General features: G+C 44.8%; 1 protein-coding gene across 1 annotated transcript in view; it reads right to left on the minus strand.

The window, feature by feature from the left end:
- The window catches only part of LOC115470927 (meckelin-like), an 83597-nt gene that overhangs the window by 53504 nt on the left and 6153 nt on the right, over window positions 1–23940 (minus strand). The window contains exons 2-9 of the mRNA XM_030204554.1: window positions 22252–22328; window positions 20733–20817; window positions 17756–17831; window positions 16034–16088; window positions 13333–13371; window positions 9392–9451; window positions 6526–6629; window positions 6320–6416 (exon numbers count right to left, since the gene is read on the minus strand). Of these exons, the coding sequence (XP_030060414.1) occupies window positions 6320–6416; window positions 6526–6629; window positions 9392–9451; window positions 13333–13371; window positions 16034–16088; window positions 17756–17831; window positions 20733–20817; window positions 22252–22328 (593 nt within the window). The remainder of the gene's footprint in view (window positions 1–6319; window positions 6417–6525; window positions 6630–9391; window positions 9452–13332; window positions 13372–16033; window positions 16089–17755; window positions 17832–20732; window positions 20818–22251; window positions 22329–23940) is intronic.

Genomic DNA, 23940 nt, shown 5'->3' on the forward strand with positions numbered 1-23940 from the left:
CAGCAGGCGTAATCCGGTGCCACACTTAGGTGAGGGAATTGGCGTTAAGTGTGACCTTTAAAGGTCACATGCTCTTTATAGAATCATGCTTAGCATCTATTTTTTTATGGTGATGACATTTGAGCACCACATATAGAATTTCCCTCTTTACGTTTATGTTTTGTGTATTTGGGCTTGATATTCCTTTCAAAATGCGAATGAAAGTGGCTTACAAAGGATGAAAACAAATGTGAAAAAGAAAGGAGCTACAACTTGCTGATAGAAAAGTTGAAAAGAAATGAAGAGCGGGAGGGAAGGAGAGTCAGCCACGAAGAGTGGAGGAATGCTCTATCCCTACGACTGTAGTATACGCAGACCAAAGAGTAGGGTGGGTAGGCTCTTTCAAAAGACACAAGGGAGACGCAATGATTATTTATTAAAACACACCAAAAGACTCGACACAACGGTCGTGTTATGACGCTCAAGCACCTGCCTCAGGAGCTACAACTTGCTGATAGAAAAGTTGAAAAGAAATGAAGAGCGGGAGGGAAGGAGAGTCAGCCACAAAGAGTGGAGGAATGCTCTATCCCTACGACTGTAGTATACGCAGACCAAAGAGTAGGGTGGGTAGGCTCTTTCAAAAGACACAAGGGAGACGCAATGATTATTTATTAAAACACACCAAAAGACTCGACACAATGGTCGTGTTTTGATGCTCAAGCACCTGCCTCAGGAGCTACAACTTGCTGATAGAAAAGCTGAAAAGAAATGAAGAGCGGGAAGGAAGGAGAGTCAGCCACAAAGAGTGGAGGAATGCTCTATCCCTACGACTGTAGTATACGCAGACCAAAGAGTAGGGTGGGTAGGCTCTTTCAAAAGACACAAGGGAGACGCAATGATTATTTATTAAAACACACCAAAAGACTCGACACAATGGTCGTGTTTGATGCTCAAGCACCTGCCTCAGGAGCTACAACTTGCTGATAGAAAAGTTGAAAAGAAATGAAGAGCGGGAAGGAAGGAGAGTCAGCCACAAAGAGTGGAGGAATGCTCTATCCCTACGACTGTAGTATACGCAGACCAAAGAGTAGGGTGGGTAGGCTCTTTCAAAAGACACAAGGGAGACGCAATGATTATTTATTAAAACACACCAAAAGACTCGACACAATGGTCGTGTTTTGATGCTCAAGCACCTGCCTCAGGAGCTACAACTTGCTGATAGAAAAGTTGAAAAGAAATGAAGAGCGGGAGGGAAGGAGAGTCAGCCACAAAGAGTGGAGGAATGCTCTATCCCTACGACTGTAGTATACGCAGACCAAAGAGTAGGGTGGGTAGGCTCTTTCAAAAGACACAAGGGAGACGCAATGATTATTTATTAAAACACACCAAAAGACTCGACACAATGGTCGTGTTTTGATGCTCAAGCACCTGCCTCAGGAGCTACAACTTGCTGATAGAAAAGTTGAAAAGAAATGAAGAGCGGGAAGGAAGGAGAGTCAGCCACAAAGAGTGGAGGAATGCTCTATCCCTACGACTGTAGTATACGCAGACCAAAGAGTAGGGTGGGTAGGCTCTTTCAAAAGACACAAGGGAGACGCAATGATTATTTATTAAAACACACCAAAAGACTCGACACAATGGTCGTGTTTTGATGCTCAAGCACCTGCCTCAGGAGCTACAACTTGCTGATAGAAAAGTTGAAAAGAAATGAAGAGCGGGAGGGAAGGAGAGTCAGCCACAAAGAGTGGAGGAATGCTCTATCCCTACGACTGTAGTATACGCAGACCAAAGAGTAGGGTGGGTAGGCTCTTTCAAAAGACACAAGGGAGACGCAATGATTATTTATTAAAACACACCAAAAGACTCGACACAACGGTCGTGTTTTGATGCTCAAGCACCTGCTTCAGGAATCTAAGTAGAGAAACTACTTTAGTTCTTGAAGTAAACACAAAGAGAATCACCATCGGACATTTCCGACAGTCCGATGGCGATTCTTTTTGTGTTTACTTCAAGAATTAAATGTCACGGTTGTGACTGTATCCCATGCCTACACTTGCCTCGCCTCCTGGTGACCAGGCCCTATGGCTGCTGTGGATTGTGTCTTCTTCCTGTTTCCCAAACATGTTCCAGAGTTCATTCCAGTCCTATTCTGATGTTCCAGCATTCCAGACTTGCTTTGGGGTTCCTGCAGCCAAGCCTCACTTTGGGGTTCCTGCAGCCAAGCCTCACTTTGGTGCTCTTGCAGCCAAGTCGTGCTCTGGTGTTTTTGCTGCCAAGTCTCACTCTTACTTGTGACCTCATCTGTAATTGCCTTTATTAAGCACCTGGGAACTTTCAGGCTTGCCTTTGCAACATAGGTCTTCACAGATGAGTTTTCGTCTGTGTGTGTTTGTTGCAGTTCCAGCCCTGCTAGTCTTCAACTTCTACTCCAACCAGTGGCGTACCAAGGGGGGGATGGTGGGGGCGGTCCGCCCCGGGTGCCAGTGGGTGGGGGGTGCTCCGCTCCCACCGCCTCCCGTGGCCGTTCCCGCGGCGCCGCACATTAAAAAAACTGGCGAAGCAGCGCCTCGCGCCCTGCTTGTAAAAAAAAAATCAAATCTCCTTCCTTCTCCTCCTCGTCTTGACGTCGACTCGGGCCTTCCAATCAATTTGATTGGAAGGCCCGAGTCGACGTCAAGACGAGGAGAAGGAAGGAGATTTGATTTTTTTTTTTACAAGCAGGGCACGAGGCGCTGCCTGCGACGCTGCTTCGCGGTTTTAACGGGACTGAGGTGGGGAAGGAGAGGGGCGAAAGGGACTCGGGTGGGGGTGTTCAGAGGGGAGAAGGGGACTGGGGTGGGGGTCTCAGACAGGGGAGGGGAGAAGCGGACTGGGGTGGGGATCTCAGAGGGGAGAAGGGGAGGGGAGAAGGGGACTGGGGTGGGGGTGTTCAGAGGAGAGAAGTGGACTGGGGTGGGGGTCTCAGACAGGGGAGGGGAGAAGGGGACTGTGGTGGGGGTCTCAGACAGGAGAAGGGGACTGGGGTGGGGGTGTTCAGAGGGGAGAAGGGGGCTGGAACTGGGGGCTGAAAAAAGGGGCAGAGAGAGAGAGGGGACAGATCCTAGATGGAAGGGGGAGCGAGAGGGAGGACAGACCCTGGATGGATGGGAGAGGGAGGGCAAATGGTGGATTGAAGGGGCAGAGAGAAAAGGCAGGCAGTGGATGGAAGGGACGGCAGAGAGGGCAGACACTGGATGGCAGAGAGAGAGAGAGAGAGAGTGAAGACAGATGCTGGATGGAAGGAAGACGGTGAAAAGAAGATGAGGAAAGCAGAAACCAGAGACAACAAACTGTAAATAAAATATATTTTTTAATTTTTTTTGCTTTAGGATAAAGTATTGTAGATGTGTTAAATGTTTATAATAGAACATGTAAATAAAGTAATCTTTTTATTGGACTAATTTTAATACATTTTGACTAACTTTCGGAGAACAAAACCCCCTTCCTCAGGTCAGGATAGGATACTGTAACAGCACTATACTGTACTGACCCGAGGACGGAGGTTTTGGCCTCTGAAAGCTTATTAGTCCAATAAAATGGTATTATTTTACTTTCTATATTTGTTTTATTTCTATTTGTTAATTTGTAAAGTGGTGATTGGTACTTGTTAGTTTTTTTCAAATTTACATCTGCTGTCTTTATATTTTGCACAGTACTAGGGGACAGTTTCTGTGGTGTTGCATTGTATGCAGAATCTGGCATCGGGGGTTCAGTTTAATTTTTGTCTAAATAGAAAGTTTATGATTACTTATTCTATAGTGGATTAGGGTGTATCTGTGTTTGTGAAAAAGACATGGCTTTCAGTAGGCATTGACTGTGCAGGATCTACGATCTGTACTATTCTGTCTGGTTTCATTTTACAATAGGTGAATTGATGTTCTAGTGCTCACTGTAGTGTTTAAGATGCTTTCCTTTTCTTTGTGTGACTCATAGAAACGACTGCTTATGGTATGGTAGAATTGCTCTATAGGTCCTGAGTGTTTTGTATTCTCGGCATGCCTAGTACTGGATTTGGGGGGGGGGGTGTTAAAAAATGACCGGCCCCGGGTGTCAACTACCCTAGGTATGCCACTGACTCCAACCCTGCTTGTTCCAGCCCTGCAAGCCTTCAGCTTCAGTTCTAATCCTGCTTGTGTCTGCCCTGTTTGTCTTCAGCTTCAGTTCCTCCACTGTTTGTTCCAACCCTGTCTGCTTTCAGCTTCCATTCCAGCCCTGCCTATTTACAGCTTCAGCTCCAGTCCGGTTGTTCCAGTCCTGCTTATTCCAGCTCTGCCTATCTACAGCTTCGGTTGTTCCAGTCCTGCTTATTCCAGCTCTGCCTATCTACAGCTTCAGCTCCAGTCCAGTTGTTCCAGTCCTGCTTATGCTAGCCCTGCTCATCTACAGCTTCAGTTCCCATCCTGCTAGTTCCGGTCCTACTTGTACCAGCCTGTCTGTGTTCAGCCTCGCTTCCTGTTTGGGTGGTTCACCTGCTGCTGCCGGTCACTGGCAGTGGCACAAGGGCTCACTGCTCCAGACTCCGTGACAGTCCGTGACATTAAAGTAGTTTCTCTACTTAGACTCCTGAGGCAGGTGCTTGAGCGCCGAAACACAGCTGTCGCGTCGAGTCTTTTGGTGTGTTTTAATAAATACTCATACACAGAAACCAACGCATCTCCCTCGTGTCTTTTGGAAGAGCCTACCCACCCTACTCTTTGGTCTGCATGAGAGGGAAGAAAGGACAGGATGAGGGGGGAAAGGAGGAGGAAGGCAGAGGAAGAACTACACCACTGAATGCCAAAATCGCTTAACTCATGAAACATTGCCAAATGCCAAGGAAAAAAGGGGAGTTTTTTTAGGCAAGTCTTGAATCTAGGGTATTTTCAGTCCTTGATATTATTATTTGTTGTATTTGTATCCCACATTTTCCCACCTATTTGCAGGCTCAATGTGGCTTACACTACTCCGTTATGGCATATGCCATTCCAGAGTAAAAGAAACAATTGGTGTTACATGGAATACATGGATGACAATATCGAATTAAGCTTACAAAGTTCCGTTATGGCATTCGCTATTCTGGAGTAATTGATACATTAGAGTTGCATGGAGTACATGGATAACAATATAGAATTAAGCAAACGGGTGTAGCGTGAGAATGTTAGGAGTGTAGTTGAAGTGATATTGTGTTATAATTTAATTATTGCTCGTTGTGGTATGCCTTGTTGAATAGATAGGCAAGATTTTGCCGCACTGAACACCAGCTGCTCTGGAGATGTCCTCATTATGCACACAAGATACCCTGTGTTATATTCCAAGCACTGTGTACGGTGTGGAACTGGGGTGTGCAGACAAAGATAAAGAATTTGGCAATGGCCCGAAAAGCTCAAGGACGGTGCTACTGGCTTCTGTTCCTTGGCTTGGAGGTGCTACAGAAGCAGTGCTCACAACCCTTGAAAGTTGGGGAGGAAGAAGTCTCAGCTATTGAATTACAGTGACCCCTAGTGGTCAGATTCAGGGTACACACATGCTTGATCTAGGAAGGAGCAATGGTCTCTGGGCCCCATCACTGCAATAGCTGGACTAAATGGGAGGGGACAGAGTGCTAAAATAGGGAAGCTCCTTCTCCTAGAGCACCTGAAAATGAAGCCTCATGATGTCATCGTACGATAGATGTCAGTTCCAATTGAGCAGGATGCTGAAAAGTGCAAGAGAGAGACCTCCCCACCCCAAAAAAAACAAATGGGAGCAGATGTGGAGTATAGGGTTAGTTCTCTTTATCTGTGTATCTATCTCTCTGAAGGAATAGCATAATGGTTAGTAGAGGGGCTTTGATCCTGGCAAAGTGGGTTCAATTCCCACTGTAGCTCCTTGTGACCTTGGGCAAGTCACCTATCCCTCCATTGCCCCAGGTACAAAAACTTAGATTGTGAACCCAGTAGGGACAGAGACAGTACCTGCATATAATTTGTACAGCACTGCGTACGTCTAGTAGCGCTATGGAAATAATAAATGGTATGGTGGGAGGCGGGGCTAGTGGTTAGAAGGCGGGGCTAGTGCTGGGCAGACTTCTACGGTGTGTGCCCTGAAAATGGCAGATAATGTCAGATACAAATCAAAGTCAGGTATACACATAAAGCAGCACATATGAGTTTATCTTGTTGGGCAGACTGGATGGACCGTACAGGTCTTTCTCTGCCGTCATCTACTATGTTACTATGTATCTGCCTTTCTTTCTGTCTCCTGCAAATCCTGTCTGTCTGGCATTCCCCGTGCATCCATTTTCCTGCTTGTCTATTAGCAGCGCGCACACACCATGACTTGCCTGAGAGTTTTTCTGGAAGGAGAGGCCTGTGGGAGCTGTACTTCCCAGATCAGCCCCATTACTGGAGTACAACACTTCCACACGGTACTTAGCGCTACTGCAAAGAGAAAAAAGCAAGACAAATCATACAGCCAAAGCTTACCGTGAGCCCTCATCCCTGCTGATTCCCATTTCTGCATGCAGTTAAAGGAGGGGAGCATACTCACAGGGGTAATGACTTGTAGAATGTATAGGCTGCACTGTCCAAGGAGAATGCATTCATGATCACTATGTTAGTCAGAAGCTGGCAGGCGGTCAGGTTGTTATAATCCTAAGGAAACCAAGTGAAATATGGAGCATGTTCTTTCTTGTGATGGACTCCAATGATGCCCCTGCAGTGACAGTCCTCAGCTGGAGACCATTTCTGTAATAGTGGGAACTAAACCTGGCCACCAGGTGTCACCACTGCACAAGGACCAACTCCCTCCACAGCACCCACAGCCTTTGCCTCAGCTGATCCGAGGAGCAAGATTTTGGCCAAGGAATTTTACCTAGGTGTCCTGCAAAGCACAGTCACCAAGACACCAAGCCAACCCTCTGCTGCCAAGTGTGGGTGTTTTATATATATATATATATATATATATATATATATATATATATATATATATATATATATATATATATATATATATATATCTACTATAATAAAAAGCACCTCCAACGTTCTGAAGCTGACTCAGTGGCATTGTGGCAGTGTAGGGTTCATAAGTCTATCATTCAGTGTTTCATTGGCTCTCACTGTCCCGCCCTCGCGTCAAAACGAGATGACATCGAGGGCGGAACAGTGAGAGGGAAGGGCACATCACACGCATGAGGGTGTCGTCGTCCCTCCCTCCCTCCCTTCCAGTTCCAGGCCCCCTCCCTCCGATTCTTAAAAGTCATATTCACTTACCAAGTCATGTTTACGGCGGCATCCAGCAGCAATAAAACGCGTGCAGGCTCAGCCCGTCTCTCTCTCTCAGCTGTGGTCCTGCCCTCATTTCCTGTTTCTGCAGGGGCGGGACCACAGCTGAGAAAGTGAGAGAAGGGCCGAGCCTGCACATGTTTTTACCGCTCTGGCCGCCGCTGTAACCCTGACTTCGTAAGTGAAGATGACTTTTAAAAATCGGAGGGAGGGGGCCTGGAACTGGAAGGGAGGGAGAGACGATGACCCTGGAACTGGGAGGGAGGGGGGCCCCTGGAACTGGGAGGGAGGGAGACCCTGAAACTTGGAGGGAGGGGGGGACACCGAAACTGGGAGAGAGGGAGGGGGGGCAATGACCCTGGAACACGGAGGGAGGGAGGGGGGCCCCTGGCACACACTCTCAATTTCACACACACCCAGTCTCACTCTCTCTCTGTCACACACTCGCACATTCACTCTCTCTCTCTCACACAGTCACTCTCACACACACTCTCTCAAACATACACACTCCGAGGAAAACCTTACTAGCACCAGTTTCATTTCTTTGAGAAACGGGCCTTTTTTACTAGTATATATATATATATAAGTTTGATAGGATCACTCCCAGTTATCTATCATTACACTGGTTGCCTATTGAGGCTAGAATTTATTTCAAACTGGCATGTTTTCTCTTTAAACGTTTGCATGGCTTGGCACCAGGCTATCTATATTCACATTTATGCTTTGAGAACAAGACGTACTGGTACTGTAGGTTATTCTTTTCCATCATCAAAAGGTAAAAAGAGATGACATTTCTTTGAATTAGGGTTGGCATTTCATGCAGCAAGATGATGGACTATGATTTCACCTATATTTAAATCTTCTCAGTCATGTATTCTTTTTAGGAAAAATTTGAAAACCCTTTTGTTTCAGAAATATGTATCCCCACGCTAACCACTGATTTACTAATTTTCTTGTTAATCAAGAAATGTATTAAGTTATGTCCAATAAAAAAGGTATCATCTTATTTTATTTTCCATGTTTTATTTTGTTTGATTTCTATTGATAACCTTTAAGAGTGGACTAACACGGCTACCACACCTCTCTACATGTAGAACCCCAAAGAATAGCAAGATTCTGGAACCCTAAAGAGTAACAAGATTCCAGGCAGAATCTCAAAGAGTAGCAACGTTCCACGCAGAACCCCAAAGAACAGCAAGATTCCGGAATGCTAAAGAGTGACAAGATTCCACAGCAGAATCTCAAAAAGTAGCAACGTTCCATGTAGAACCCGATCTGAGGAAGAAGGGCAACCTTCGAAAGCTAATCAAGAAATGTATTAAGTTATGTCCAATAAAAAAAGGTATCATCTTATTTTCTTTTCCATGTTTTATTTTGTTTGAGTTCTATTGATAACCTTTAAGAGTGGACTAACACGGCTACCACACTTCTCTACTTGTTAATTACTAAATTTACTATTATGTCTCTCTTTCCCAGTTAAATGAAACTGGCTTCTTAAATGTTGTAACCCGCTTAGAACTGCGAGGTAATAGCGGGATAGAAAATCAATTTACTATTACCATATATCTATAACTATATGTATATATGTATCTATATCTATCTATCTATCTATCGAGATTCAGTTTTGAATGTAAACCTTACCTTCTGCCACTAGGTGGCAACCACATACATGCGATCTGAGAGACCAGTGTCTGTCTGTGAGATTGTAAGCTCTTTTGAGCAGGGACTGTCTCTCTCTGTGTCAGGTGTTCAGCGCTGCGTGCGTCTGGTAGCGCTTTACAAATGCTAATAATAATAATGCGCTACTGGGGTTCTCTGTCCTTCCCTGTCTGCATAAGTCATGTAGGCAGGCCTGAATAAATTCCTGCCTCTTCTGGTTCACTGTAGGTGATAACCCAACACAAGCCTTTTTTTGTTTTTGTTTTAATTTACACAAATACCTGGTGTGCTAATGGGCTTCAAAGGTCCTTGAAGTAAACTAAATTAAAAACAAGTAGCAATATTTGAGAGCCTCACAAGGTTTCCCTGAGCAATCCGGATTCGAGTAAAGTTTCCTTTGCTCGACAGGACCTATATCCCCCCCGAAACAAGAGACTGTACACACTTACAGGGAATGCAGAAGCACTTACTCGACAGGCCAGAAAGCTGGCAGAGAGGAACAAGGACTCCCAAGCAGACTGTACATTGCCCTGCGGAGAAGACAGAACAGCCCAGTCAGTCTCAGCACTCAGAAACAAAGCCAGATTACAATACCCTTCGAAAGCAATGGCTTTATTTTCTACTTCTACACCGTTATGGTTTTCTGTTGCTCTTGGAATCCCTTCTCATTATTGCGTTAAGTGGTGCAGACTTTTCTGCCTGTTTTCAATTATCTTTTCTTTCATGTTATCTCTCCAGGTAGGAGTTGAAGATGGGTACTGAAGCCAGATCTAGGTGAATTCACTAAATGCTGAGCCTGGTAAAGGCTTCCAGAGCAGGTTTGTGATCAGGGCTGCCGAGGGGTGGGGGTGGGGGGTTCAAAATTCCCCGGGCCCAGCAAGCTTCTTCCAACCTGCCTGCTTTTTCTGGGTCTATTCTCTCCAGGAGAGGACCGACCAAGGAGGTTGGATGAAAACGAGAGATGGGATGACATCAAAAGGTTAGATTGTTCACTTGTCTTTAGATTGTTCTCTTGTCTTTTAGATTGTAAGCTCTTTGAGCAGGGACTGTCCTTCTATGTTTAAATTGTACAGCGCTGCGTAACCCTAGTAGCGCTTTAGAAATGTTAGTTAGTAGTTAGTAGGTTAGTCTCTCTTTCGCCTTCCCCACGCAGCAGTCATCCCACGACAAAGCAAACAAACCCATGAGCTGCTACATCCACGCTGTGTTTCTTTATTGCTCGGTAGCATTTTTAGTTTAGCCCACTTATATTTTCAAACATGCCGGTTTGTGCAGCGGCATGAGTGGGAGGGCGGGGCGCGGTGGTCCGGTTCTGAACCTGGGCCCAGCTATGTCTCTCGGCAGCCCTGTTTGTGATGTCAATGAACTGGAAAGCTCTCAGGCCCAGATGCACAAAACCTAACGAGCCCACAACTTGCGTTTTAAACTGGTTCCAGCCAGTTTAAAACGCAAGTAGTTCACCCCGGGCATGCACTAAGGGCATTTTCCCTGCCACGGTAGCAGGCAACGAAAACGGAATGCAAATGATTGAAAAGCTATTATAATGAGCTGCACTACCGTTTTTCCGATTCCCTTACCGTAGGAACCCTAACGAGATGTCTGACCTCTTGTTAGGGCTCCTGTGAGGGAATCGGAAAGGAAAGGGCCCCCAAAAAAGGTAAAAAAGAAAGAAAAAAAAGCAGGGAGCGCATGTGAGGGGCGTCCTTTAAGGACGTACTTTCCCTGCGCTTCTGAGAGACGTCTTTTTTTTCGCAGTTTTTTGTTCTGCCGGCGCTCGTGTTTTTTTTCCCCCTTCTATTTAGTCTTCGCCGCTTACCCCTCCACAGCGAAATTTTTCTATTTTCCTGGTTGCCGGAGAATCGGGACGTCCCTTTAGATTAGGCTCCTCTTCCTGGTCTCTTCAGCCAATCAGAGCGCGTTTCGCAGACAACAGCCAGCTAAGCCCGCTTTGATTGGCTGAAGAGACCAAGAAGAGGAGCCTAATCTAAAGGGACGTCCCGATTCTCCGACTCAGGTACCGAAGGACTAGAGAATGCAAGTGAGCTACAACGAGTAGCTCATTTGCATTCCCTATCGTTGATGTATTCCCGTTCCCTACCGATTCGCTATGGAATCGGTAGGGAACGGGAATTACCGACGTCTTTCATGCATCTGGGCCTCAGCCTTTAGGGGAGTCATTTTATAAAGGATGGGTATAAAAGTGCAGGCAGTGACAAGAAGGCACACGCTTTTACGTGGCTCACATGTAGGCATGTCTAGGGGGCGGAATTAGGACAGAAAGTGGGTGGAGCCCACCATTTACATGACTTTTTAAAAAAAAATATGCAAGAACATTTATGCCTGCCTCTGAGTGGAATCAGCAGCTTCAATGCAGCCATGATTTTGGCTGCTCTGCCCTAGTATTTTATAAAGGGACTCAAGCACCAAGTTGTCTTTAATAAAAAAAGGCTGAACCTGTTACAAAGTTACCTTCTAAGAGTCAGGTTACATTACGTCCTGTTTCCTTCAAACCACGCAAAGGTAAAAAAATTGATACTTCTCTAATTGATATAACAATTGTATGGAGCAATGCCAGATTACTTGACTAGTTGGATTTTATTCCCTAATTTTAGGAAAAGAAGGTTAGTAGGAAATTATATGAATTTGACATTTCCCTTTACAAGAGGAGTTAGATAAAGGATGCCATTCAATGCCTCTTTAACATATTTAATCAGCAAAATTGTGGAATGTTATACCAATTCAGATAGGGACTATCCCACGCTATAAGATGTTTCGTAAAGCTATGTACTTACGGTTAGCTTAGCGGGGTTTAAAAAAGGTTTGGATGACATCCTAAAGGAAAAGTCCATAGACCATTATTAAAATGGGGAAAATCCACTGCTTATTTCTAGGATAAACAGCACAAACTGTATTGAACTTTTTTGGGATCTTGCCAGGTATTTGTGACCTGAATTGGCCACTGTTGGAAACAGGATGCTGGACCTGATGGACCTTCCGTCTGTCCCAGTATGATAATACTTATGAAAACTTACTTAATTAAAGGGTATGTTTTAGGTAAAATTTGAGGAAAATGTATTTTTATTATTAATATTAGTTTAAAGTGTATTTTATTGTAATTCCTGGAACATCCAGCTCTTCTTTTTTAGCCATGTAAATGACACTGAACTCTTTCGGGTATGTTGCGATCCATAAGCAATAAACGGTCACTTACTAAATCACGGTAGCGAGTCCCGCACGGCAATGCCGATGAAGTCCATTCAAAGTGAAAAGACTTCGTTGGCATTGCTGTGCCGGGAATCGCTAGCATGGTTTAGTAAAAGAAACCCAAAGTACAGTATGGGTTTCATCTCCCAAACTTCGCAGGGGAGATGAAACCCTTTTCTTTCCCTGATTATGCATTGTTGGGTGGCTTGATTAGAGAAATATTACTTTTTCATTTTTTCGGGGGGGGGGGGGGGGGGGGGTTGTGGGGGTGTTCTGGAGGGTCGGGGGTGACTTTAGTCACTACTCTTTTTTTTTTTTAAATTTTATGATTTCTTTTTCCCCTGATATTTCCTATTCTCAGACCAGGTTCTGTCATGAATCCTGCTGGGGTACAAATGCAACCAAAAATGGTAAATCCATCCTCTCCACAAATCCATTCAGGACCGCTGAGAGACTGAACCAGGACCGGGGCAGAGCCACTGCCACCCCCCCCCCCCCCCACAATCGTCTGCTGCCGTCCCCCCATCGCTGCTGCCGCCCCTTCCAGTCACTACCGCTGCTACAACAGGATTGAAATACCTTGGCTGGTGCAGATCCTGAGGCCCCGCCAGCAGCAGACCTGTTCCTCCTGTGCTGACTGCTTGCCCTTGCGGCTGCTTTTCCTCTCAGGGAATGTTTGGTTTCAAAACCGAGCATGCGCGCCTGAGAGGAAAAGCAGCCGCTCAGCAATGGGCAGAAGAGCAGCGTTGCAGGAAGCTCCGGGTCCTCCACAGCCTCCAAGGGGGGCCTGGCGCCGGAGTTCTCTCTCTCTTGCTCCTGTCGGGACGCGATCACACGGGTCTCGTCAGGAGCAGGAGAGAGAAAGAGAGACCATGGCGCCAGCTCCCCTTGGAGGCCTGGGGAATTTCCCTCCCCCTGCCCCCCCCCCCTCTCGGCAGCCCTGAATCCATCCATACGTCCACAGTATGCATATATGATGGGTTTTAAGGCATGTAACATGTGTTCTGTAGACTACATATGAGAGAGAACACATTTCTTGACAAATGTATCACTAATTTAGAGAAACAGATTTGTTTGTTTGACTGAACCAAGCACAAAGCTCCACTAACATCATGAATGTGTTGCAACGCAGTTCTGCAGTGGCTGGTTTGCGCCATCCAGGACGCTCTCATTAGTGACGGGTTACAACAGTGACGGCAACATTTACCTGGGGCGTGACGGCAGAGGGGAAGCAAAGTCCTCCAGTCTGAAATAAAAGGCAAGACATCACGTTTATTGATCATATAATACATTTGTTTGCAGCAAAAGCACGTGAACGTACAGTACGGCCCTTGGGAATAGCTCTGCATGGCTACTGTTGTATTTTTCTTTGGGCTCCACTGTAAGGGCTGAGGTGTATCTGTGAAGCTGCCACCTCACCTTAACCTAGTGAAATGCCTTCCCGACAGCCCCACACTATGTCGGACTCTGATAACAAGTGAACATGGCTGCAACTTCTCATAAAAACTAACCTGTTTAAAAAGGTATACCCTACCGATCCAACTTAAATGCCTAATCTTTGCAACACAACAAAACTAAAGAACGTAATGGACACAAGGGGTTCAATCACGGAATAATGTAAGGTGTTACTATTGGAATTACGGTTTGAGTTTAATGTAACATGCTGACTATTGTTTCTTTCAGTGTACGTGGCAAAAGTGAAGGTAGTAAGGGGGGAGGGGGATAAGAGAGGGTACTGTTATAAAACAAAAACTGATGATAGCAACTTAAGATTAATGTACATAAGAACGATAGCTTTACAATTTGTTGTGTATGTACTCTAATGGATGTGTTACCAGGTGGAATCATCAATAAAAATGTTGACACATAAAGAACGTAACGGACATAACACAACTCTTCCGTTGCACGATTCCCTGGTGTGGCTGGGCCACATGAACGTTATCTTACCACAACATTACTTTGTATTTGTTCACACCGGAGTCTGTAAACGCATCTCCGGTACTATGTAAGCCACATTGAGCCTACAAATAGGTGGGAAAATGTGTCCTTCGAACACAGTGAATTTAGTAAATTGAGTGTATTCATCACAAAAAACTACAAAAAGTTTGTTCACACCACGGGAGGAGGCTGGGCCAAGACCGATGATTGATATACGGTGATCTTTCAAAAGCAATTCCAGCAATTTGGCTGATTATCACCTGTCTGAGGTCTTTCCCCCTCCCCCTCCATTTATTTTTCTGCATATCTGTTTTGATCAGATCCGCTTATTCTATTGGTGTCGGATATCAATGTAACAAATCAATAAATAAATCCCTGGTTATTTACTGCACATGTATGAATTTGCTTCTTGAAATTATTGTAATTTGTGTTATGTTCTGTACGTTATTATGTTTTATTCACTTTATTGTTTGTTTGTTTGTAAGCCACGTTGAACTTGAGTCTATTTCGGGCTAATGTGGGGTATAAATGTCATTAATTAATAAAAAACCAACCAGTACCTGTTTAATGAAGTACACTGCATATTTCACTACACTAATGTCTTTCTCCTATGTCTTAAAGGAAGGACGGAGTTGGAGACGGATAACGGCTCTTCATTGACAAAACATGGAACACCCAAGTATTGGAAAAAAAACCACTCTGTTGATAGTCGCTAAAGACCTCCTATGTCTTAACGTGAGAGCCAAGTGGCATCCACAACAAAGAAAATGTTCCACTCAATGTGGAAACTCAAAGGCGTGAAGCAATTCTTCCCGAGGGAAACATTTCGCAACCTGATACAATCAATGGTACTAAGCCACGTAGATTACTGCAATGGAATTTATGCGGGATGTAAAGAACAAACCTTAAAGAAACTTCAGACCACTCAAAACACGGCAGCTAGGCTCATCTTCGGAAAAACGCAATTTGAAAGTGCAAAACCCCTCCGCGAAAAACTACACTGGCTCCCAATCAAAGAACGCATCGCCTTCAAAATCTGCACCCTGGTTCACAAAATCATCTACGGAGAAGCCCCGAGTTACATGACAGACTTGATCGACTTCCCAATTAGAAATACATCCGAATCAACACGATCTTATCTAAATCTGCACTACCCAAGCGGCAAAGGACTTAAATACAAAACAACTTACGCATCTAGATTTTCCTACATAAGCACACAACTGTGGAACGCATTACCAAAAGCCTTGAGAACGACGTACGACCACCTAAACTTCCGGAAATCACTAAACACCAATCTGTTTAAAAAGGCATACCCTACCGATCCAACTTAAATGCCGAATCTCTGCAACACAACCAAACCAAAGTACATAATGGACATAACACAACTCCTCCGTTCTCCGATTCCCTAGTGTGGCTGTACCACATGAACTTGATCTTACAACATCACCCTGTATTTGTTCACACCGGAGCCTGCAAAGGCCTCTCCGGTACTATGTAAGCCACACTGAAACTACAAATAGGTGGGAAAATGTGGGATACAAATGTAACAAACAAACAAAAACAAATAAATAAAGGTAAGTGCACAGGGTTGGGAACAGCGCCATCTGTTGCACAAAATTATTATTATTATTATTAATTACATTTGTACCCCGCGCTTTCCCACACATAGCAGGTTCAATGCGGCTTACATAGTAAGTAGAATTATAAAGTCTTGAAGGAGAATGTTACAAGTTGTAGTAAACATAGTAGTAGTGGGGTTTTGAGGATATGCAAATTGAGCATGGAGAGGTAAACAAAGATAGGATGAGCAAAAGGAGAAGAGATTGGGAGGGGTAAGGAGTAGGAAGGATGGAGAGGAAGAGATTGAGGAATGAGCATAAGGAGATTGTGAGACATGGTCAAGGGTATAATTAATACTTCACACATGCTAAAACTTCCCAAATATAAGGGTGAGAGTCCTCAGTTCTTACCTGGTTGGCTTCTGGGCACTTACACTGTTGAAAAGTTGCCTGGCATGGTACACACCTGGGAAATGCAGAGCAAGAAGCCAGAAGCAGAGAAAGGACAAGTCACTAGACGAGAGGACTGATACAGATTTATAGAGTCAGGCAAAACAGATAAAGACGGGACGGCCATTTATGCCTTCAGATAATGCTAGGACCGAAGGACACAGCATGAAACTAACAGCAGATTTCAAACAAGTTAGAGAAAGTACTTTTTCACTCCGTGCACAATTGAGCTGTGGAATTTGCTGTTGAAGATTCAGTGAAGGCATCCAGCATAGCTGAGCCTAGGGGTTTGGAAGGAGGGTACAAGTAGAGGGGGGAGGAGTTTAAAATACAATATTTGTTGCTATTTATTGTTACAATATCTTGGATTTAGCACACTTACGATAGTTAATGTATTTAAATGTATCATTTGTAGGCATTTTCTTGTTTTTTCTTGGCAACTTAATAAAAATATTATTTAAAAAAAAAGGGGGCTTGGATAAGTTCCTGGAGGAAAAGGCCTTCAAAAATTAGACAGACGGAGAAAGCCATCACTTCTCCCTGTCATTGAGCAACAGGCAATAAATTTACTCTCTGGGATCTGTTGGGTACTCCCTAATGACTCATTGTCCAGACAATGGACTTTTGGTTTGACCCAGAAAGGCATGGTGTTCTTAGGAGCTACAGGAAAACGATGTGTCTGGCAGGGCCCTCTGGGAGAGGTGATGGGATGGTGAGGTCTGCAGAGAGGGCACTGTCATGCGAAAGGAAAGAGCTCAAAACACCTGCATATGAAACCCTGAGATGAGTCCTTCCTGACCAATGAAAGTTAAAAGAATTTAGAAACATCTCGAGACCGGGATTTAGACATAAGCACCCGTGTCTCAGGCACTGAATGCTGAAGGTACCATGTAAGGTAAGGGTCAAGGGTCATGCGTCTGATATACAGTCTTTCTGTAGTGAAACCAAAGCGGTTACTTTTTGGCCATCGACTGCTACCACTTCAAAGAAGCAACATCACAACACTCAGGCCCAGCACCCCCAGCCCTGATTTCCAGTGGCAGGCGGGCAGGGGGGGGCGGGGCAAAATTCCCCAGGTTCTGGGCCTCCAAAGGGGCCCCGGCACCAGGGTCTCTCTCTCCTGCTCCTGATGGGACCCAAGTGATCATTAGAGAGAAAACTCCAGCACCAGCCCCCCCCCCCCCCCCCCCCGGAGGCTGTGGAGAACCCGGAGCTTCCTCCAGCGTTGCTCTTCTGCCTATTGCTAAGCGGCTGCTTTTCCTCTCAGGCGCGCACGCTCAGTTTTGAAACCGAGCATGCCCCGAGAGGAAAAGCAGCTGCAGGGGCAGGCAGTCAGCGCTGGAGGAAGACGTCTCCTGCTGGCAGGGCCTCAGGATGCCTGCCAGCCAAGGTATTTCAATCCTGTTGCGGCAGCAATTAGAAGGGGTGGCAGTAGCTCTGCCCCGAACCCGGTTCAGTCTCTCAGCAGTCCTGGTGCCAGGGGGCTTCCTTGGCTGTGCCAGCTCCTAGGGAGGACCCCTGTTCTTACCCTCCTGTCCCTTCCTAAGGGCATCAAAATCTTAAATCCGGCTCTGAATGACCAAATGCACTTAATTATCGTAACAGTACAGTGTAGATTTGTTTTGAAGGCAGACTGGATAAAGAGGTGGTGCTCCGGCCTCTGCTCATCACGTCACCACTTACTTATTTCCAATTGCGTTTGGAAGCGACAGTCCACTGCAGTTGGCGCAGAAAGCTGTCTGCGCACTGAAGTTTTCCTCTATAAATGTAGAAAAAAAGATTATTTAACAAACAGGCTGTTTCCGAACTGAAGGCAAGTCTCTTATCAGTGTCTCCCAGCTAGCTGGCACTGCACCCAGAGTCTGACCTTAGCTTCCTTTCCGTGCTGGTGGAAATTTTTATGCTGTCAGGAAATGTCCCCTCATCCACTAGACAGAAGCCGTCATAGCAGACTTATAAATGTATTTTAGTGTTGCAAATGGCCTATTTTATCTAACGCATGTTCTGAAAATAAGAACTCTAAGGGGCCCTTTTATTAAATCGCGGGGGGGGGCCTACGCACGTGTAGTGCGCACCAAAATCAAGACTACCGCCAGGCTAGCCCACCCCCTGGTGGTGATTTCAGATTTGGCGTGTGCTCATTCCGGCGGTAGAAATGTTTTTTTTTAAATTTTGTACCGCACACGGTGTTTCTGGCGGTAAATTGGCAGTTGGCGTACGCTGAACAGTTACCGCACGTGTAACACGCGAGCCCTTACTGCTAGATCAATGGGTAGCGGTAAGGGCTCAGGCCGTAAATAGGCACACATTAGCTTTAATTTTAGCGCACGCCCATTTCCCAGCCCTTTAAAAAAATGCCCGCTTTCCCAGATACGGTAAAAAAATAGTCCAGCGCATGGCAAAAAAAGCACACACCCACACAGGCCACTTTGTACCACGGCTTAGTAAAAAGGACCACTAAATGAAAGAGTAAACACCAGAAGCTAGTGTCAGATATCCATTTTTTTATTTTTTTTTATTTTATCTTTATTACATTTACAATTTATTTCAAGTACTATTCTTGAAACAGTAAAGATGACTATAAGTCATTGTAGATTATAGGAAAATAATTATTACATACTTAATTAAGTAATGATCTCGTCTTTAGTCCACAATATGGAGGCAAAACAAAATATCAGGAAAATTTAAAAAATTTTTTTTATTACATTTGTACCCTGCGCTTTCCCACTCATGGCAGGCTCAATGCGGCTTACATGGGGCAATGGAGGGTTAAGTGACTTGTCCAGAGTCACAAGGAGCTGCCTGTGCCTGAAGTGGGAATCAAACTCAGTTCCTCAGTTCCCCACGACCAGAGTCCACCACCCTAACCACTAGGCCACTCCTCCACTGTTGCTACTATTTGGGATTCTACATGGAATGTTGCTATTCCACTAGCAACATTCCATGTAGAATCTCCAATAGTAGCAACATTCCATGTAGAATCTCCAATAGTATCTATTTTATTTTTGTTACATTTGTACCCTGCGCTTTCCCACTCATGGCAGGCTCAATGCGGCTTACATGGGGCAATGGAGGGTTAAGTGACTTGCCCAGAGTCACAAGGAGCTGCCTGTGCCGGGAATCAAACTCAGTTCCTCAGTACCAAAGTCCACCACCCTAACCACTAGGCCACTCCTCCACTGTTGCTACTATTTGAGATTCTACATGGAATGTTGCTATTCCACTAGGTCAGCCCTTGCAGATCACCAATGTGGCCGCGCAGGCTTCTACATGGAATGTTGCTAGTGGAATGGCAACATTCCATGTAGAATCTCCAATAGTAGCAACATTCCATGTAGAAGTCGGCCCTTGCAGATCACCAATGTGGCCGCGCAGGACGTCAGACTCTCAGAAACAGAAGCCTGCGCAGCCTTCTACATGGAATGTTGCTAGTGGAATAGCAACATTCCATGTAGAATCTCCAATAGTAGCAACATTCCATGTAGAATCTCCAATAGTATCTATTTTATTTTTGTTACATTTGTACCCTGCGCTTTCTCACTCATGGCAGGCTCAATGCGGCTTACATGGGGCAATGGAGGGTTAAGTGACTTGCCCAGAGTCACAAGCAGCTGCCTGTGCCGGGAATCGAACTCAGTTCCTCAGGACCAAAGTCCACCACCCTAGGCCACTCCTCCACTGTTGCTACTATTTGAGATTCTACATAGAATGTTGCTATTCCACTAGCAACATTCCATGTAGAAGTCGGCCCTTGCAGATCACCAATGTGGCCGCGCAGGCTTCTGCTTCTGTGAGTCTGATGTCCTGCATGTACGTGCAGGACGTCAGACTCACAGAAACAGAAGCCTGCGCAGCCTTCTACATGGAATGTTGCTAGTGGAATAACAACATTCCATGTAGAATCTCCAATAGTAGCAACATTCCATGTAGAAGTCGGCCCTTGCAGATCACCAATGTGGCCGCGCAGGACGTCAGACTCTCAGAAACAGAAGCCTGCGCAGCCTTCTACATGGAATGTTGCTAGTGGAATAGCAACATTCCATGTAGAATCTCCAATAGTAGCAACATTCCATGTAGAATCTCCAATAGTATCTATTTTATTTTTGTTACATTTGTATCCTGCGCTTTCCCACTCATGGCAGGCTCAATGCAGCTTACATGGGGCAATGGAGGGTTAAGTGACTTGCCCAGAGACACAAGGAGCTGCCTGTGCCTGAAGTGGGAATCGAACTCAGTTCCTCAGGACCCTAAGCACTAAGCCACTCCTCCACTAGAAAAGGTGGCAGAGAAGAAGATCGAGTGATACTTTTAAACTTTTACGGCGTAGAAGTTATTACAGTCCTTGGCTGCGGAACCAATAGGCTAACTATCTTGGATTCCAAAAAAAGAGTTAAATTATTTAGAATCAAAAATATATATAATTAACAGAATTTAACTTTAAGGCACATTTGCAAGGAAAGTTTAACCAAAATAACGCGCCCAATTGCAAAGCTTTCGGGCGTAATTTAAGGAATTCTTGTCTTTTCTTTGTCCATTTTTTGATTTATTTTAATGATCTTATTACCTGATTGCATTTTCATTGCTGTTTTTGTAACTTTTGTTTCTTTCTAATTGCAGTGATTTGACGTTTGGATGGAAAAGTGAAGCATACAGGCCCTACCTCGCACTTGACTGGATCCACAAAGGCAACTTCTGCTTAAACACTGCAGGCAAAATCTTTGGTCAGAGGACACAACCTGAGTGATCTAAAGGAGAAGACAGGAAAGGGATTGTCAGTGGTTTGTGCAGGCGACCCCCCCCCCCCCCCCCCGGGGCGAGACCTCACACCCCGTTTCTGAGAATCTCAGGGAACGATGCAGATCGTCACAGGGACATTTTTAATAATTCCTGCACATCTCTGCCGGAGAAACTGTGTATATCATCCCAACGTACACATGAAAAGGTTTTGGGAAGCAGGATTAGGGACAGAAAAGTGGCTTGGTCTTAAACCTCTTCCAAAATGGACAGAAGAAGGGAACTAGGCATGGTGGGGGGGGGGGGGGGGGGCAAAGCTCATGTCATAAAATGGAGACACTGATAGTGTCAACATTTGTTGGAATCAGCAAAACCTGCTTTCCATTTTTTAATGGAGTCCAGAAGGCACAGTTAAACTTGAAGAATAATGACTGAGTTAATGTTTAAATCATTTCTATTGATGACAAAGTCAAATACAGACATCAATAAAGAAGACCATTAGCAGTCATCAAACCCAATACCCTCACGGACAAAACTGAAGGCCTCCTGTACTCTTATGACCCTCTGAAATTGTACAGATAACGATCCAGTTAAACTTGCAGATAGAGGAGGTCTATTAACTTTAGTCCAAAAATGTGACCAATTATCAATTAAACTATCAAACACATCACTCCAATATAGTGTCACACTGGGGATTCAGATCTGAAGGATAAAATATATTAAATTTAAAAAAAATAGCCTCTGTAACAGGGAGCCTGACTTTTATGCTCCACTGTAATTACCACCATCACAGGCTTCCACCACCTTCCGGAAAAAAAAAAAAAAAAAAACACAGAGAAAAACTCCCAGAATATTTCAAAAATTCTAAAGAAGTGGCAGAAAAGTCTGTGTTTAAAAAACAGAAGGGAGGGTAACACAATTTAACACAATACAGATCCAAATACCCACAACACTAAATCTCACTATGAATATCAATCACCCAAATGGACACTGATTAGCAATCCCTCACTAGACTAAAATCCTCATTCAAACAGAGAAGCCTTCCTGCAAGTAAAGAAAACGCAAAATAGAGCAAAAACTCTTATAACATTACTAGAATTGCTTAAACTTCCATCCTTACTAATGAATGGTTTCTAATTTTGACAAAAAGTAAACTTTACTTAGCTCAGAACATCCAAATTGTCCTGACAGAAGTGCAGCCTCATAGGATTTTCACAGTCTGTGGGGTTTCTCCAAAATTAAAGTGTCCAATTTATATTATCCTTCTGGCAAAAAATGTCCAATTTCCTTGTTTCCTTGCACCAATTATCAATTGAAATTTTTAGATTATTTTCCCAAACCTTAGTAATACTCAAGTTTGCTGGGGAAATAGATCTATTTAAAGTTCTCTGGCAAAGTTACTGTTAATTTCACTCCCCCTCCCCCTCCCTTTGAATAATACCTACATTACAGGCGTTGCATTCCACGACAGGATTTCCCACGTCTCTCATGGAAAACGTACTGCTGCAAACACATCTCAGACCTAGAAACCAGAGATTGTGGTTATTGTTTAGAGACTCCGGATTCCTCACCCTCCACACTGCAGAGGTTTTCAACCCAGTCCTTGGGGATAGGGATATCCTGAGAACCCCAACTGGACTGGGTTGCAAACCCCCTGCTACACGGAGATCATAGATGCCAAGTTACCCAGTTCCAGGTTGAAGATTTTGTGGTCAGTTCTGGTCGTGAACTTATATCCCAAAGCAGGGTGGGATTTGTAATGCCTGATCCTCTCCATTGAAATCAGTACTGCAAGTCCCATCATGCACCAGGATGGGGTGGTCAGAAATCCAGAACTGTCCCACAATCTCCAGCCTGGAACTTGTCATCTTTGCCTCCATTACCAGTACAAACCACGGCAGCTCTGCTCTGCCCAATTTTATTTATTTACTGCATTTGTATCCCACATTTTCCCACCTACTTGCAGGCTCAATGTGGCTTACGTTATACCGCGATGGTGATCACCATTAACGGTACTACAATGACAATAAATGAAAATATCACAAAAATGTAGATGCAAAAATTAAGTAACGAATGAATAGGAGGGATAGAATGAATAATTCGTAACAGGTGCATAAGAATAGAACAAGATAAAACATTCAATAACAATGATGTGAAATAAAGTAACCAGACTGATGAAAACATTTTTTTTGTTACATTTGTACCCTGTGCTTTCCCACTCATGGCAAGCTCAATGCGGCTTACATGGGGCAATGGAGGGTTAAGTGACTTCCCCAGAGTCACAAGGAGCTGCCTGTGCCTGAAGTGGGAATTGAACTCAGTTCCTCAGGACCAGAGTCCACCACCCTAACCACTAGGCCACTCCTCCACTGTTGCTACTATTGGAGATTCTACATGGAATGTTGTTATTCCACTAGCAACATTCCATGTGGAAGTCAGCCCTTGCAGATCACCAATGTGGCCGCGCAGGCTTCTGCTTCTGTCAGTCTGATGTCCTGCACGTATGTGCAGGACGTCAGACTCACAGAAACAGAAGCCTGCGCAGCCTTCTACATGGAATGTTGCTAGTGGAATAGCAACATTCCATGTAGAATCTCCAATAGTATCTATTTTATTTTTGTTACATTTGTACCCTGCGCTTTCCCACTCATGGCGGGCTCAATGCGGCTTACATGGGGCAATGGAGGGTTAAGTGACTTGCCCAGAGTCACAAGGAGCTGCCTGTGCCTGAAGTGGGAATTCAACTCAGTTCCTCAGTTCCCCAGGACCAAAGTCCACCACCCTAACCACTGGGCCACTCCACTCCACTGTTGCTACTATTGGAGATTCTACATGGAATGTTGTTATTCCACTAGCAACATTCCATGTGGAAGTCAGCCCTTGCAGATCACCAATGTGGCCGCGCAGGCTTCTGCTTCTATGAGTCTGACGTCCTGCACATACGTGCAGGACGTCAGACTCACAGAAACAGAAGCCTGCACAGCCTTCTACATGGAATGTTGCTAGTGGAATAGCAACATTCCATGTAGAATCTCCAATAGTAGCAACATTCCATGTAGAATCTCCAATAGTATCTTTTATTTTTGTTACATTTGTACCCCGCGCTTTCCCACTCAAGGAGCTGCCTGTGCCTG

This window comes from Microcaecilia unicolor, chromosome 5, assembly GCF_901765095.1.
Source record: "Microcaecilia unicolor chromosome 5, aMicUni1.1, whole genome shotgun sequence".
Classification (NCBI taxonomy): Eukaryota; Metazoa; Chordata; class Amphibia; order Gymnophiona; family Siphonopidae; genus Microcaecilia; species Microcaecilia unicolor.